Source organism: Hyperolius riggenbachi, chromosome 1 (genome assembly GCF_040937935.1).
Source record: "Hyperolius riggenbachi isolate aHypRig1 chromosome 1, aHypRig1.pri, whole genome shotgun sequence".
In the NCBI taxonomy this organism is placed as follows: Eukaryota; Metazoa; Chordata; class Amphibia; order Anura; family Hyperoliidae; genus Hyperolius; species Hyperolius riggenbachi.
The window spans coordinates 326,649,955-326,666,424 of record NC_090646.1 but is presented as its reverse complement, the minus strand read 5'-3'; the positions used below and the strand labels follow the sequence as shown (position 1 = coordinate 326,666,424).

The 16,470-nt window shown below is 46.3% G+C and overlaps 1 protein-coding gene across 13 annotated transcripts in view; it reads left to right on the top strand.

Moving 5' to 3' along the window:
- Positions 1-16,470, top strand: part of UNC13A (unc-13 homolog A) — a 384,964-nt gene that overhangs the window by 100,179 nt on the left and 268,315 nt on the right. Inside the window, exon 1 of one of the 13 annotated variants that reach the window (XM_068233876.1) lies at positions 2,022-2,193. The exons of the other annotated variants lie outside the window; for them this stretch is intronic. Coding sequence (XP_068089977.1) covers positions 2,172-2,193 — 22 coding nt within the window. The 5' untranslated portion in view covers positions 2,022-2,171. Of the gene's footprint in view, positions 1-2,021; positions 2,194-16,470 lie in introns of those variants that run through there. 13 annotated transcript variants of the gene reach the window in all.

Sequence of the window (16,470 nt, the reverse complement as noted above, 5' to 3'; positions counted from 1 at the left end):
ACCCACAGTGACTGGTGGAATTTGGTGACAGGTTCCAGGCTGCTGAGGGTTTCAGTGCCATTGACTTACACCAAGCAAAACTTACTGCCGGAGGCTACAATCTCCCCTGGAAGTGGGTACGCTTAGTTCTGGAGTTATGTTGCTCAGCCTAGGAAAAACCTAGGAGAGACTTTAAGTGAAAGAGATTGGCAGTCCCAGCCAGGAAGGTCTGCTCCTCTTAGCAGGGTTAACCAGACAAATAATTCATGTTTTCTTTGACCACATTCATTTATTGGGGGTTATCTACGAATTGAAAAGGCAACTGAAAGGGTGTTAAATAAAAAGGTTTTCCCTAAGATAATGCAATTTGCCTCCACTGCCCTTATTCAATTCACTTTTTCTTTTAAGTTTTCTCCTAGGTGATATTTTCACACCTTATAAATAAAATGCTTTTAAGCCAGCCGCAGGCAAGAAAATACTTTTAAAAATTGTAACAGTCAATTGCAGAGTGATGAAAAGTTGTTTTAAACAGAAGATAAAAAATTATCTTCTAGGAGAAAACTTTGAAGAAAAGGTGAATTGAATAAGGGCCCATATATTCTAGATATCCATCTCTTACAAACATAAGTTCAGATATATAATGTACAGTTGGTGCAAACGTTTGTAGCAAGGTAGCATGTCACTTGCTACTTTTTTAATACTTGACTTAATTAAAGATGGGCCAGTCAGACACTTCATAGGTTTAGCCTACAAAGAACCGATGTTAAGTAAAGCTGTGAAACAAACAAAAGTATCCAACTTAAAGTGGGAACAAGCAAGTGTCTCAATGCTTGTGAGGCCTGGGGCAAGGCATTGTCAGCTGTTAAGAAAGGATACCCCTGTGTACAACACTATGCTACACAGTTATAAATCCTGCACCAGTCCCATTTAATGTTGGCAAAAATAGTGAAGCAATACTAGGTTTGTGTACAGCAGCATATAAAAACTATTTTAGTCACTGTCCAGTGTGATATATCTCAGACCCAGTACCACATTACTGGAGTCCATTGGTACCACCTCCCTTTATTGAAGGGCCCTTTAAAAGGATTACCATGAACTTTGTTCTTTTTTTTTTTCTTTTCAATATATTTTTATTATTTTCAAGGCATAAGAACATCATTCACATTAAAGTAGGCATAAAAGTATACTCAGACCAAGCACAGAATACTGACACAGCACACAATAACAGATGCCATTGGCTCAGTGCTCTTACTAACAGTCTGCTTGCCTACACCTCAGAATGCACATCTCAAGAGAAAAATTGCCTTGAATCCCTCCCTCCTTGGAATCGAAAAAAGTAAAGAAAATAAATTTGTCAACCCCAACCCGCAATCCCTAAAAACACCTAAACCCCCAGAAACCCATCCCAGTATGTGCACCACATCCACATACAAAGGAACCCGGGAGCCCCAGCAAGCGCCCACAAAGAACTACGGCACTTCCAATGGCCCCAAGGCAACTATACCATTTGGTATACTTGAAATTCCCCAACAGAGCTATCCTTTCCATCTCCGATAGCTGAGTAGTCACATATTTCCTCCAAACTTTAAAGAAGGATTTTGGTCTCTTGTCTTTTGCTTGCAAGGTGTTAATTTTGTCAAGCAAAAAGAGACAATGCAGTTCTTGTTTTATTACCATGCATAACGTGGGCGGAGTGCTCTCTCACCACCTCAGAAACAACATTCTCCACGCCACTATTATTAGTAAATGAAATAGAGCTGATGGCCACATGTTTGCATCCTCCACCTCATTTGGAGCATAGTTGAATAAACATAAATATTGATCCTTGTTGGCAATGAGTAGCACCCTGTCCCAGAAGTGAGCTATGCAGACACACAACCACATGTAGTGTACAAAGTTGGCCTTCTCTTAAAGTCTGCCAGGAATAATCAGTTTATTCTGGTTATAATGGATTATGCTATACAGTATCCCAGGCGGAGCCTGAGCACGCCTGACCGGCCAGCTTTGCATACATGCTGAGGATCCCAGACTACTGTGCAGCCAGCGTGTCCTATGCTTGATCACTGAACCTGCTTAGTCAGCCGTGCTGGGACGCCAGCCAGCTGCAAGCAGAGACCCCATAGCACGGACACTGTTTATGGACCTGCTGACAGACGGGCCCCTATGCTGATTTACAACCAGACGACACCCAGATGGTGAATACTTACACAGGAAGTGGGTGAGATCGATGCGTCATTACGCTGTATACCTTGGCATTCCCCCTCTGTATTCCTTGATCCTGTGCAAGTGATTTCAACCTACAACTTTACAGGATTGTGGACTGTGTTGACTGCCTATCTGAACCAACTGCTTATTATATCTTGCTGGATTGAGACTGTGCAAGTCCTGTTTTTTGATCAGAAGCCAATACTAATCTTTGCTGCTGCTTCACCCTGCTTTATTATGCTTGACAGATATTAATTCAGGACTGGGTGCAGAGTGCACTGCGTGTTATACAAAATGCTGCAGCTATCTTGATCTATATATGTGGATCAGGACTATTTGCAAGCGATCCTGCAAAACTAAAGCTGGCCACTAACGGTCCAATTTCTAGCGAAAAATCAGTTGAGCGATCAGAAATTCTGATCGGATTGGTTGTAAATAATCTCCATTGGTGGACACAATCGATTATGAACGAGTGAAAAAAATGTCGCCCGAATGAATTTTCGTCGAACGAAAATTTGGATTTTCTTGGTGGTCGTGATAGATAGGAAGCAATGATTGGTTAGTTGATGGCGTAGTGAACGATTTTTCGTCCGATCAGAATTTCTGATCGCTCGAACGATTTTTCGCTAGAAATTGGACCGTTAGTGGCCAGCTTAATGCTAGCTATAGCAGACTGGCAGCTTATATGATTAATGAATAGGCAGTTAGGGAGTATGCATGAGTGATTGTTATATGTGGATGCATGATTTTGTGGCCGGCCAGGAATGTGTTTTTTGACAGGCTCTGCAACACATTCTATGTATTTTTAATTGTTTGTCTTTATCGTTTTTATCCATTTTTGATATAATAAACTATATGAATTTTTCACATTACACGTGATACCTATCAATTTGTTAATTCAGTTTAGATAACTGGTTGTGTATACAGCAGCAGCGTCTATCTACTAGATATCAGTGTATGGCCGGGAGAGCCTTTGGATCCCCAGTCCTACACCTAAAAGTTTAAAACTGCTGCAATCTCTTATTAATTCAAGGCTATTATATTGCCTGATAAATCAAACAAAAGAATTACCAAAGAGCTTATTTGTGTTTTCAGCAGAGTTTGGGTTTCCAAGACCAGGGAATTCCATTTGTGTCTGTATCCCACAAATGGATGGGTTAGCAGATAGGTTCAATAAAATCCTAAAAATACAGATAGGTAGCTGGGGCTTTACAACAGTTTATCTGCATTTTTGAGGTTCGTGTGGCTCACCCATACTTTTAAAGTCACTATATACATGATTTAGGGCTCTGTCAGAACCTCTGGCTGAAACCATTTTATAGCAAGATGAATTAAATAATACATTTGTGATGGTGATTTCTTTGTCAGTATGAAATGTCTGTTTAGTCACTGAGCTTGGACTGCAATGGCCACACCCAGGATTTCTTTTTTGAAAGCTTCAGTATTAAGCCATAACAAGATTCATGTTAAAATATGCCTTTGGTGACTATCATGCCAATACGGGATTGACCAGACCACTGCTCTCTTTTAGTGGTACACATAAATATAGTAAACTATGACTCTGAATCATCCTCTACAGTTATCCACTGTAAAAACTGACTCAACTGTATTGTGCTAAGGTAGATCACCACTGCACTGTTTAGCCATTTCCTGGACCAACTCAGCCATTATATTCTTCTGCAGCTTTATGATCTTATGCTTAATAAGCTTTTCCAATATTGTCTGTTGGACTGCATTTGTACCTTTTTGTTCAATACAATGGCCTCAATTCACTAACCTTAAAGAAAACCTGAACTGAAATTAAAAGTCAAAATACTTATACACAAGTCATACTTGCCTTCCATGTAGTCTACTCCTCAGTGTCTTTCTCCTTCCCCGCGTCCTGTTTGTTCACTGTGATCAAGGGAATTTTCCGTCCTCCATTTTGAAAATGGCCGTTACCCCATAACAGCTTTCTGGTCAGCACACAGTTAAACTGTAACATCGCCCATTTGAGCCATAGGGAAACATGGACATTTACCTGGTACATCAGTTTTCCTCTCAACTATAACTGACAGCAACTAATATTTAACTGACAGCAACAGATATATTTCAGATCTGACAAAATGTTGTCAGAACTGGAAGGGATTATTGTCAGAAGAAAATGGTAAGCTTCTGAGAGGAACTGATGGCAAGGTAACGATGTAATGTTCATTTGAAGTTACCTCATGTGTTTATTTTAAATATTTTTACTCAGGACAGGTTCTCTTTAACTCCTGTCTTTAATAACTCTTCTGAGCTGTTTTACAGTTATCACCATGGTGATATAATTGTGATAACTGTAAAACAGCTCAGAAGAGTTATTAAAGACAGGAGTTAAGGTTAGTGAATTGAGGCCAATATGTGTATTTCTTAGTTGCATGTTGGTCTGCTACTGATTTGCATTAGCCAGAACTAATTGTCTCAGCCTTCATCTTAGACTTACTGCGTATGCCCCCTTTTACAGCCTTCACCACTTTTAACAAAAGGAGAAATGTAGCGGGTGCTTTTTGGCACAGGAACAATTTAAAGCAAGTCGGGGGACAGTTTTTATGATTCAACAACACCAGTGTTTATTTGTGTAATATTATTAACTCGATGTACAAAAAACAGGTAACAACATATAAATAAAACCCTTGCTACAGGATGGGCTAATAGCTAATGTTAAAGTTGAGAAATCCTCTCTAAAAGGTACAAACCTGCTGATTGTCCCAAACGTAATGCCTTGCGTTGAGTGGTTTCGAGTTGCATCCCATTTGCCAAACTCAAAGCAAACGCAACGCATCTAAGTGTGAATCCAGCCTCAAATGATCAACAGGCTTAACCAGCATGAATTTGAAAATTACCTTGTCAGCCCAGCACATGCATTATATGCTTTTACAGAAGAGTACTGGGGGGTGGAGGCACCCAAAAATAGGTAATTTAATGAAACAAAAAATAATAAGGTGGAGGGAGGTGCCATTACCACTCCCGAGGGAAGAACCCATACCACAGGGTAAATGTAAAAAGATTAAATTATTTATTCAGCACGACTAAAAGGACAATGCATTTTACAGTAATACAAGTGCCTTTTAAATATGGTCAAAAGCATGGATGCCTGTATTCATTTATTTATTGTTAATTGGTGAAAGGGGTAATTAGTTAGCCAAGGTTATGTGTTGTGCAGGATTGCTTTCAACTGACCTAAGTTAAGCTTGCAATATGACATACACCATTCAAAGAGGAGCTGTCAGCCATACTGTCTCAGAAAAAAACACACATATATAAGTAGATAAATACTTGCTCTACTTAAATAACATATGCATTGTCCTGTCCATGCTTTGATTTTAGTGATTTTTCTACTGTAAAAAGAGAAAATCCTTCCTAGCATTTCCCATTTTATCAGTGACTATTTTGAAGCCAATCCTGATGTCATTTCCTCCCTTACTCTTCTCTGCCTGATTTGCCCGCCCTTCACTATAAAAAGTGTAAATTGTCTCGCATGATAAATATTGGCGAATCAGAGAGGAACAGAGATGTGGGAAGGGAAAACAGGAGGAAAAGAGGCTTCAGCCAACTGCATTTGTTAAGTCTGAGGGGAAGTAGAGAAGCAAAAAAGGACAACCCAGCATGCCCTGCAACTTCCTTTTTGTGTATCAAATTGTGTGTGTACCAAATAAGAGTCAGGAGAACTGGAGAATGATCATTTATCAATAAGAAAAGTAATAGTGATTTTATCTTTTGGATTGCCTGGTTAGCATTCTTATTACCTGTTTACCAGATAAAAATAAAGAATTGATTTTTGATTTTATGCCCGACAGTTACACTTTCAACCAAAATGTTTGATACTCCACTTTTGTTGATAAGAACAATGATGATGTCTACATAGCAAAGTATAAACCAATTTATCAGCATCTTCATGGGTTAAATAATGACAGCTTTTATGAGGTGGTGAATGCCAATGTGAATGCTAATGTTGATATTAGGAAAGCTGTAGATGTAACATTCTGTGACAGTCAATGGAACATATTCAAAATGGGTGAATGTTAGCAGCAGGGTCCTACAGGGGTTATGTGAAGGTTGGCAGAGTTACAGCCGCCGCTAGCAGTAGCAGGGCGGCGGTTTCTGCGTCTCAGCCGGTGGTTTCCACCGCACAGTCAGTTTGTGACATCCTGCCTCAGGGCAGCAGGGACACCGCCGCCACGGCCGGCGGCATGGCAGCGGTTCCCGCTACTCAGCCGGCATCTACTAATCTTCTTGCCAACACGGATACTGCACACAGCCTCTCTGTCACTCAGAGGCTGAGGCTTACACGCGCGCGCCGGCCAAGCGACAGGACCTTTATGCTTGTAGAAGGGCTGTCAGCTGACCAAGCCGGTCAGCTGACTCCTTCCGCTCTTCTGATTGGATGAATGACTGGGGCGGAGCTGTGGAGCTCTTCCAGTACATATAGGACCTGTATGCCAGTCATTCCCTGTCTGCTATTGCGAATACTATATGTGCTAGCTCTCAGAGCTTAACTAGATCCTACAGTGTGCCAGAAACGGCAGGAGCTGGGAATCCACACTGAGTCAGTTTCTTGATAGCTTAAAGTACTAATTGCATTGTTTATCTGTTATGACCTCTTGCTTGCCTGACTACGCTCTAGTCTTCTGATTCTGTACCTTGCCTTTCTGATCTCGTTGCCGAACTATTGCCGATTTAACTACGCACTGATCCTGTCTCTCAATTCTGTACTGTCTCTGTCCGTGAGTTGCTGAACCTGCCTGTCTGACTACGCTACCCTCAGTTCTAGGTATCTAGCCTGAGGGGTTCCAGTATTTCCGCTCCTCAGAAATACTGCGCTGCATTAAGGTCTGAATCACCCATTCCCATCTTGGTGTGTTCAGCCTTAAACCGAGGTCTCTTAGCCTTGGGAACTCTCTGTAGCAGCATTGTTGATCACCACATTCCACCTGGTGATCTCACTACTTTGCAGATTAGGATCTTATTGTCTGTTGATCCTTGCCTGCAGTAGTGTCTGTGGCTCATTTGTGTTCCTGGGATTCCTGCTCCTCAGGAATTCCTAATTTGTTCTACGTGTATTCATCATTACTGTTGCACCAAGCACTCACACTTTAGGTGTCCAGAGGTTAGTTCACAGTGGCGTAGCTAGGGCATTTGACACCCGGTGCTAGGTATTGAAAGACACCACCCACCCATGGTACACCACCTGCGGCGCGCTTTGCGCGCCGCGGCGAAAAAATGAGCATGGCTATGACCGGATGGGGCGGAGCTAATTTAAATGTGCACCCAAGTTTTAGTCAACCTTTCTCCAGAAAATTCACATCATTGCGCAGCTTTTCTCCAGAAAATACACAAAATGTCAGAAGCTTTCAACATAAAATACACGTAATGCGAGAAAATTTCACCAGACATTACACGTTATGTGAGCAGATTTCACAAGAAAATACATTCAATCATGTCGGCAGATTTGACCAGAAAAAAATCATTCAATCTTGCGGCACGTTTGACCAGAACATACACAATGTCAGCACCAGATTTCACCACAAAATACACAATATCGGTAGTTAAACTGACCACAAAATACACGACGGTAGTTAAACTGACCACAAAATACACGTCGGCAGTTAATCTGACCACAAAATACACAATGTCGGTAGCAGATCTGACCACAAAATACACAATATCGGTAGTTATTCTGACCACAAAATACACAATGGGCTTGATTCACAAAGCGGTGCTAACTGTTAGCACGCCTGTGAAAACCCCCTTAGCACGTCTAAACAAGCTTTTCGTGCATAAAACTTTACGCGCGCAAAACTTTATGCGCGTAAAACTTTACACGCGTACTGCGCAGGGCGCTCCGCGCGAAGTGCCCATTAAAGCCTATGGGACTTAGCGCGCTTAAAACTTTGCGCGCACAAAGTTAGCGCGCGATCTGATTGAGAAATCCGATGCTAACCTACTTAGCACCCTGGTTAGCGCGTCTAAAGACTTTAGACGTACTAAGTAGGTTAGCACCGCTTTGTGAATCAAGCCCAATGTCGGTAGCAGATTTGAGTGTTGTCAAGCTGATAGCCTGGTGGGTAGGTGGTGAAGAGTGAGCAGCCTGATTGCCTAGTGGGTAGGTGGGCAGCCTGCTGGGTAGCAGTGGTGGGTAGGGGGGCAGCAGTGGTGGGTAGGTGGGCGGCCTGCTGGGTAGCCTGGTGGATAGGTGGGCAGCCTGGTGGGTAGGTGGGCAGCAGTGGTGGGTAGGTGGGTAGCATGGTGGGTAGGTGGGTAGCCTGCTGGGTAGCCTGGTGGGTAGGGGGGCAGCAGTGGTGGGTAGGTGGCCAGCCTGCTGGGTAGCCTGGTAGGTAGGTGGGCAGCCTGCTGGGTAGCAGTGGTGGGTAGGTGGGCAGCAGTGGTGGGTAGGTGGGCAGTCTGCTGGGTAGCCTGGTGGGTAGGTGGGTAGCCTGGTGGGTAGGTGGGCAGCCTGGTGGGTAGGTGGGCAGCAGTGGTGGGTAGGTGGGCAGCAGTGGTGGGTAGGTGGCAGCAGTGGTGGGTAGGTGGGCAGCAGCGGTGGGTGACCGGGCCGGTGCACCTGTAAAAGAAAAAAAAACCATTTACTTACCTGCAGATGAAACCTCTCTTCCGAATCCCAGGCAGCCTCTCTCTCTGCAGCTCCTCTTGAATGTCCCGCGCCGTCTCCCGCTGCGTCATCAGTTCAGGGCTACGGGAAGATGGCCGCCGAAGCCCGCACTGGAGACAAAAATAGACGGCATGATGGCGTCGGCGGCCATCTTGCCATCTATTTTTGTCTCCAGTGCGGGCATCGGCGGTCATCTTCCCGTAGCCCTGCTCGGGTAAACTGAGGGCGGCTATCAGCCGCCCTGTCAGTGCCCGTTGCCGGCACCCGTGGAGGGGAAGCACCGAAGGAGGGGACCCAGGTGAGGGAGATGTGGGGGGGTATTTCCCCCCTCCCCGCCAATGCTGCCACCCCTCCTTCAGCGCTGCTTCCCCTCCTGTGTCATCAAGGCTTCTGGGGAGGCCTTGATGACACCCCCCTGGAGCTGACACCCGGAGTGGAGCGCTCCTGGCCGCCCCATGGTAGCGACGCCACTGTTAGTTCATATTTGCATTATTGATGATTCTGCAGATCATCCATAATCGGGTATATCTGCATTCTTGGCGATTCTGCAGATCGCCAACAATCAGATTCTCTCTGTGGGCTGACACCAATCGTTACAGAACAGCAGACCAAATAAAATGGAATTACTGCACAGCCAATTGGAGGTCCTGACCACTGCTGTCAACACTCTTACTGGAGTGGTCAATACACAGCAGACTCAGATCGCTCAAATGTCTGAATCAGTTGTGGTACTCCAGAATGCTGCAAAAGCAGTACAATCCTCTTCTGTCTCTGACCTTAAGATGGATGTGCCTGCTAAGTTCTCAGGACATCTGTCCGATTTCCAGAATTTTAAGAGTCACGTTCTTGCGTACTTTGAAATGAGGCCCAATCTGTCAGAGTCCGAACACCAGAGAGTCACTTTAATTAAGACATTACTCTCTGGCGATTCCCAGACCTGGGCATATGGGTTGCCACCCGAGCATGAGGCTTTAAAGTCTGTGCATGACTTCTTTGAAGCTATTGCCGTCTTGTACGACGACCCTGATAGGGCCAGTACAGCTGAAAGAAACATTAGGAAGCTCACCCAGGGGCGTAACACGGCTGAAGTCTATGCCGCTGAATTCAGGAAGTGGGCGGGGTCCACAAGATGGGGATCTTTTGCCCTTCTAGACCGATTTCTTTCTGGTCTTTCTGATCCTATTGCTGATTTAATATTAGGACATCCAGATCCTAAAACTCTTGATGCAGGGGAGTAGGAATAGGCCCTGCAGCCCCTGCGCCCGCGGGGGGGCCCGGCCCCCCCCTGGGGCCCGCTCGGGGCCGTTTTGTGGGTGCTGGAGGGGTGGCAGCATGAGGGGAAAGCCTTGCCCACAGTCGGCGGGAAGAGGGGTAGTTCCCCCCTCTCCCTCACCTCGGGGCTCTCCCCTCTGCGCTCCCCTCCAGCTCGTAAGTGTCTGTGGGGCTGTGGTGGGCAGCGAGCGGCGGGCAGATACATACCTGCTTCCGTGCGTTCCATCGGAGACTTCTCCCTCTAGCGGCTGACGTCACTTCCGGAAGTGACGTCAGCCGCTAGAGGGAGAAGTCTCCGATGGAACGCACGGAAGCAGGTATGTATCTGCCCGCCGCTCGCTGCCCACCACAGCCCCACAGACACTTACGAGCTGGAGGGGAGCGCAGAGGGGAGAGCCCCGAGGTGAGGGAGAGGGGGGAACTACCCCTCTCCCCGCCGACTGTGGGCAAGGCTTTCCCCTCATGCTGCCACCCCTCCAGCACCCACAAAACGGCCGCGAGCGGGCCCGGGGGGGGGGGGGGGGCCCGCTCAGAAAATCTGCAGGGGGGCCCGGTGGGGCCTAGTTACGCCCCTGTCTTGATGAAGCAATTTCCTTGGCTGTTAGAATGGATCGACGTTTACGCTTCCATAAACAGTCCCGGGGAAATAGGGGCATAAAACCAGTTTCTTGTATTTCCTCTCCGTCTCAGTCCCCTTCGGACGAGCCAATGCAGACTGGTCGTTCCAGATTGATGCAGATTGAGAAAATGCGCAGGAGATCTGAGGGGTTATGTTTTTATTGTGCTGAGGAAGGCCATGTGGTACAGATTTGTCCAAAGAAGTCGGGAAAACGCTGCCGCCTAGGTGTAGTTAGAGGTAATACCTTGGGCAAGCCACTTTCACCTCTAAATAAGAATCGAGTCAATCTCCAGTGTTCCATTACTTGGAACAATCAGGTGTTCACATCTGAAGCTTTTGTGGACTCTGGCTCAGAGGCCAATTTTATTGATTATGATTTTGTAAAGAGATTGGGTATTCCTGTACATTCTTTGGACCTACAATTCATGATCACGGCCATTGATGATTCTCCTCTGCAGAATAAACATCCGTTGTCTCAGACACCACCTCTTGTATGCACTGTGGGAGTTTTACATAAGGAAAGATTACAATTCTTTGTGTTACAAATGGCGACCTCTACTATCGTCTTGGGAATGCCATGTTTGCAGCAGCATTCCCCACAGATTGATTGGGCCTCCGGCCAGTTACTCAGCTGGTCGGAATATTGTCACGCCCACTGTTTAGAGAGGGTCGCAATCTGCTCTACTAAGGTTCTAGTGGAGGGTGTACCAGTACAATACTCTGAGTTTACGTATTAGGGACGGTGACGAGTGGAAAACGGCCTTAAACACACCGGACGGCCATTACGAGTATTTGGTCATGCCCTTTGGGTTGTGTAACGCTCCAGACGTTTTCCAAGACTTGATTAACGAGGTTTTTAGAGAGGTCTTGGGAAAATTCGAATTAGTTTATCTTGATGATATACTGATCTTTTCTCCTAACCTTTCTGAGCACAGGAAGCATGTACGTTATGTGTTGGAAAAACTGAGACAGAATTCTCTGTATGCTAAACTCGAGAAGTGCCTGTTTGAGGTTACGGAGGTCTCGTTTTTGGGTTACGTGATCTCGACCACTGGGCTCTCTATGGATCCTCAGAAAGTGACTGCTGTGCTGGATTGGCCTCAACCAGTTGGGTTGAAGGCATTCCAGAGATTTATTGGCTTCGCCAATTATTATAGAAGGTTTATAAAGGGCTTTTCTGCGGTGATATCACCACTTACCCGCATGACCAAGAAAGGTGCAGATTCTTACCACTGGTCTTCCGAGGCCCAAGAAGCCTTCATTCAGTTAAAAAAGTTGTTTTGCTCAGCACCCATCTTGAGACATGTGGACGTTACCCTCCCCTTCATAGTCGAAGTAGATGCTTCAGAAATTGGGGTAGGGGCTGTCTTGTCTCAACGCTCGGGGTCTTTAGGCAAGGTTCACCCTTGTGCCTATTACTCACGCAGGTTTTCCCCTGCTGAGAGAAACTACGATGTGGGCAATAGGGAATTGCTGGCCATCAAACTTGCCTTTAAGGAGTGGCGACATTGGTTAGAGGGTGCAGAGCATACCATTACTGTGTACACTGATCACAAAAATTTGGAGTACATTGAAGGAGCCAAGAGGCTTAGTCCATGACAAGCCCGTTGGTCCTTATTTTTCTCGAGGTTTAGGTTTGTCATCACTTACACCCCTGGTAGTAAGAATGTTAAGGCTGACGCTCTCTCCAGATGCTTTGAACCGGAGACAGCTCAACCTACTCTTCCCGAGAGCATCTTGCCGCACAAGATTGTGCTTGCGGCCACAGAAACTTGGGAAGATTGGGCTGCCACATTAACGGCCTATCAGCTTGATACCCCGGAAGGGAAGCCGGAAGGAGTTCTCTTTGTGCCCATGCACTTTCGGTTACAGATCCTGCAACTTTTCCACACCCATAAGAACGCAGGTCATCCTGGGGTCACTCGCACTCTGGATCTCCTCACCAGATGTGTTTGGTGGCCTTCCTTAGCATCTGATTGCAAGGAGTGTCAGGGAGTGTGTTGTATGTGCCAGAAGCAAACCATCTCGCCAGGCCCCTGCGGGTACTTTGCAGCCTCTCCCAGTTCCGGGTGAACCCTGGACTCATTTGTCCATGGACTTTATTGGGGAGCTTCCCAAGTCCGAGGGCATGTCTGTCATATGGGTGGTGGTCGACAGATTTAGCAAGATGGCCCACTTTGTCCCTCTTAAAGGGTTCCTCTCTACTCAGGAGTTGGCTGGTCTCTTTGTGCAACATATCTTCCGGCTGCATGGAATTCCGGATGACGTGGTTTCGGATAGAGTGGTCCAGTTTGTGTCGAAGTTCTGGAGGGCCTTTTGCCATGGTATGGGTATGAAGCTGTCATTTTCATCTGGGTACCACCCACAGACCAACGGTCAGACAGAAAGGGTTAATCAGGCTCTGGAACAGTTTCTCAGGTGCTATGTGGCCGATTCTCAGACTGATTAGGTTAAGTTTCTACCCTTTGCGGAGTTTGCGCACAATATTTTGAGGAATTCTTCCACTGGACTCTCTCCGTTTCAGGTGGTCTCTGGAAGGTCTCCCAAATTTTCCCCGTTGCCAGTTTGTTCTTCTCCCTTCCCTGCCCTAGAGGACTGGCAAAGAACACTGGAAGATCTTTGGGGACAAGTAAGGAAGAGTTTGGGAACAGCCTTCCAGACTCAGAAAAGACAGGCCGATAAGAGACGTTTTGCTGAGTGGCATTTTGCTCCAGGTGACAAGGTTTGGGTGTCTACCAAACACTTAGCACTCAGACAACCATCTGCCAAAATAGGTCCTAGGTTCATAGGGCCTTACTCAGTAGCCAAAAAGATCAATGACGTCTCCTATGTGATTGACCTCCCGGCCAGTATGAGATGTGGTAGGTCTTTTCACGTCTCATTGCTGAAACCAGCAGTGTATGTGGATTCCTCCCCGCCTCCCCCTGTGATAGTGGAGGGCCAAACAGAATACGAGGTGGAGAAAATTTTGGATTCTCGCCTCGTACAAAATTTCTGTACAGTATCTGGTCCATTGCAAGGGGTATGGTGTAGAGGATAGGTCTTGGGTCTCAAAGGACCGCATGCATGCTGAGAAATTGAGAAAGAGATTTCATCAGTTACACCCTGAGAAGCCGGGTAAGAAGTGTCCGGAGGCCACTCCTCAAGGGGGGGGGGTACTGTGAAGGTTAGCAGAGTTACAGCCGCCGCTAGCGGTAGCAGGGCGGCGGTTTCTGCGTCTCAGCCGGCGGTTTCCACCGCACAGTCAGTTTGTGACATCTTGCCTCAGGGCAGCAGGGACACCGCCGCCGCGGCCGGCGGCATGGCAGCGGTGCCCGCTACTCAGCCAGCATCTACTAATCTTCTTGCCAACACGGATAGTGCACACAGCCTCTCTGTCACTCAGAGGCTGAGGCTTACACGCGCGCGGACCAAGCGACAGGACCTTTATGCTTGTAGAAGGGCTGTCAGCTGACCAAGCCGGTCAGCTGACTCCTTCCGCTCTTCTGATTGGATGAATGACTGGGGCGGAGCTGTGGAGCTCTTCCAGTACATATAGGACCTGTATGCCAGTCATTCCCTGTCTGCTGTTGCGAATACTATATGTGCTAGCTCTCAGAGCTTAGCTAGATCCTACAGTGTGCCAGAACCGGCAGGAGCTGGGAATCCACACTGAGCCAGTTTCTTGATAGCTTAAAGTACTAATTGCATTGTTTATCTGTTATGACCTCTTGCTTGCCTGACTACGCTCTAGTCTTCTGATTCTGTACCTTGCCTTTCTGATCTCGTTGCCGGACTATTGCCGATTTCACTATGCACTGATCCTGTCTCTCGATTCTGTACTGTCTATGTCCGTGAGTTGCTGAACCTGCCTGTCTGACTACGCTACCCTCAGTTCTAGGTATCTAGCCTGAGGGGTTCCAGTATTTCCGCTCCTCAGAAATACTGCGCTGCATTAAGGTCTGAATCACCCATTCCCATCTTGGTGTGTTCAGCCTTAAACCGAGGTCTCTTAGCCTTGGGAACTCTCTGTAGCAGCATTGTTGATCACCTCATTCCACCTGGTGATCTCACTACTTTGCAGATTAGGATCTTATTGTCTGTTGATCCTTGCCTGCAGTAGTGTCTGTGGCTCATTTGTGTTCCTGGGATTCCTGCTCCTCAGGAATTCCTAATTTGTTCTACGTGTATTCATCATTACTGTTGCACCAAGCACTTACACTTTAGGTGTCCAGAGGTTAGTTCATACTCGCATTATTGATGATTCTGCAGATCATCCATAATCGGGTATATCTGCATTCTTGGCGATTCTGCAGATCGCCAACAATCAGATTCTCTCAGTGGGCTGATACCAATCGTTACAGGTTAGTACTGGGTCCAGTATTTTTCAGAAAATGCTGTGTAAATAGCTGAGCAGCAAGTGTGTACTGCTATCATAGTCGCCCTTAATGAACCTAGTAATTATTGGGTGGAATCGCTGTTATATAATGTTGCTCCTTAACCTCCCTGGCGGTTCATTTCTGTCTGGATTTATGGGTCTAAAAGTGGTATATATAAGTGGAACTATATACAGTAAGTTATCTGTGGTCACAGAATAGCCCTTCTTTAGCAAAGGCTCAACCAAAGACAGCACAGATGATGTCGCTACTCCATAGTTGCTGAAACCTAGGTTCAATTTAGTCCCTTTGCATAGTATACAGTATAGTATAGTAAACATATAGGATTTCACACCAAAGCGGGCCCTCTTAGATGCGATATATTGAATCCAGGTCAGACTCCCCTTGTAGGCCTGATGTCCCTCTGGGGTACATACGTGTTTCATAAGATTTCCACTACCAGCTGATAAACCTCCCAAATTTTTTTGAGCTTCGACTCAGGGTGGGTGGACTCATCAAAGGTGTCACTGTCTGAAAAATGCTAAAATATCATTATGAGTTTGAAACGGTATTCAGACATTACCATGCCAAAGAAAGGGGTAACAATTATTTTATTTGTAGACCAATACAATTTCTGCAGGGGCTTCCCCACCAGCCCCTGCAGAATAATTAGTCCGAAGAAAATCCAAAAGTCCTCCTTAGTGACCGGCTCCCATGTCCTGCTCCTTGAAAAGTGCCTTGAGGAGCAGTCAGTTGTTGGGCGGCATAGCAGTTAGTCTCCACCACTATTTTTTCAATCGCTGCATCAGTGAAAAAGAGCTGCAGGTAGGCCAGAGGGTTATACTCTCAGTCTACCTTCAGGCCAGCCTCCCCAGTGTAAGGGCGGTGGCGGAGCCTGATTAGTGTCAGTGGGGCACCAAATGCATACATCACTAACCTCAGTGGTGATGCAGTCACGCCTTGAGGGCTGACGCCATAGCAGGTGACAGGCAGGCAGAGGTCGGGGCAGGCGGTAGGCGAGAGTAGTCAAATCCAGGCAGAGGTAGGGACAGGTGGCAGGCAAAAAGAGTAGTCGATATACAGGCAGAGGTCGGTACAGGTGGCAAGCAAAGAGAATAGTCGAAATCCAGGCAGAGGTTGGTACAGGCAGCAGGCAGAGAGTAGTCAAAATTCAGGCAAAAATCGGTAACAGGCAACACAAGAATAAGGCAGATCAACAGATCACACAAGCAATTGCTTAGATACAGCTGGGAACCAAATGGCTACAATGCATTGGATACAAATGTATTTGACACATTTGTATCTAGTACATGCATGCAGAAATTGGGCCAATCACCTTTAAAATTTTTACATTTCTCGCACCTCCCCTATGACGTCACGCCGTGCAGCCCCCACTGCCGCTCCACTGA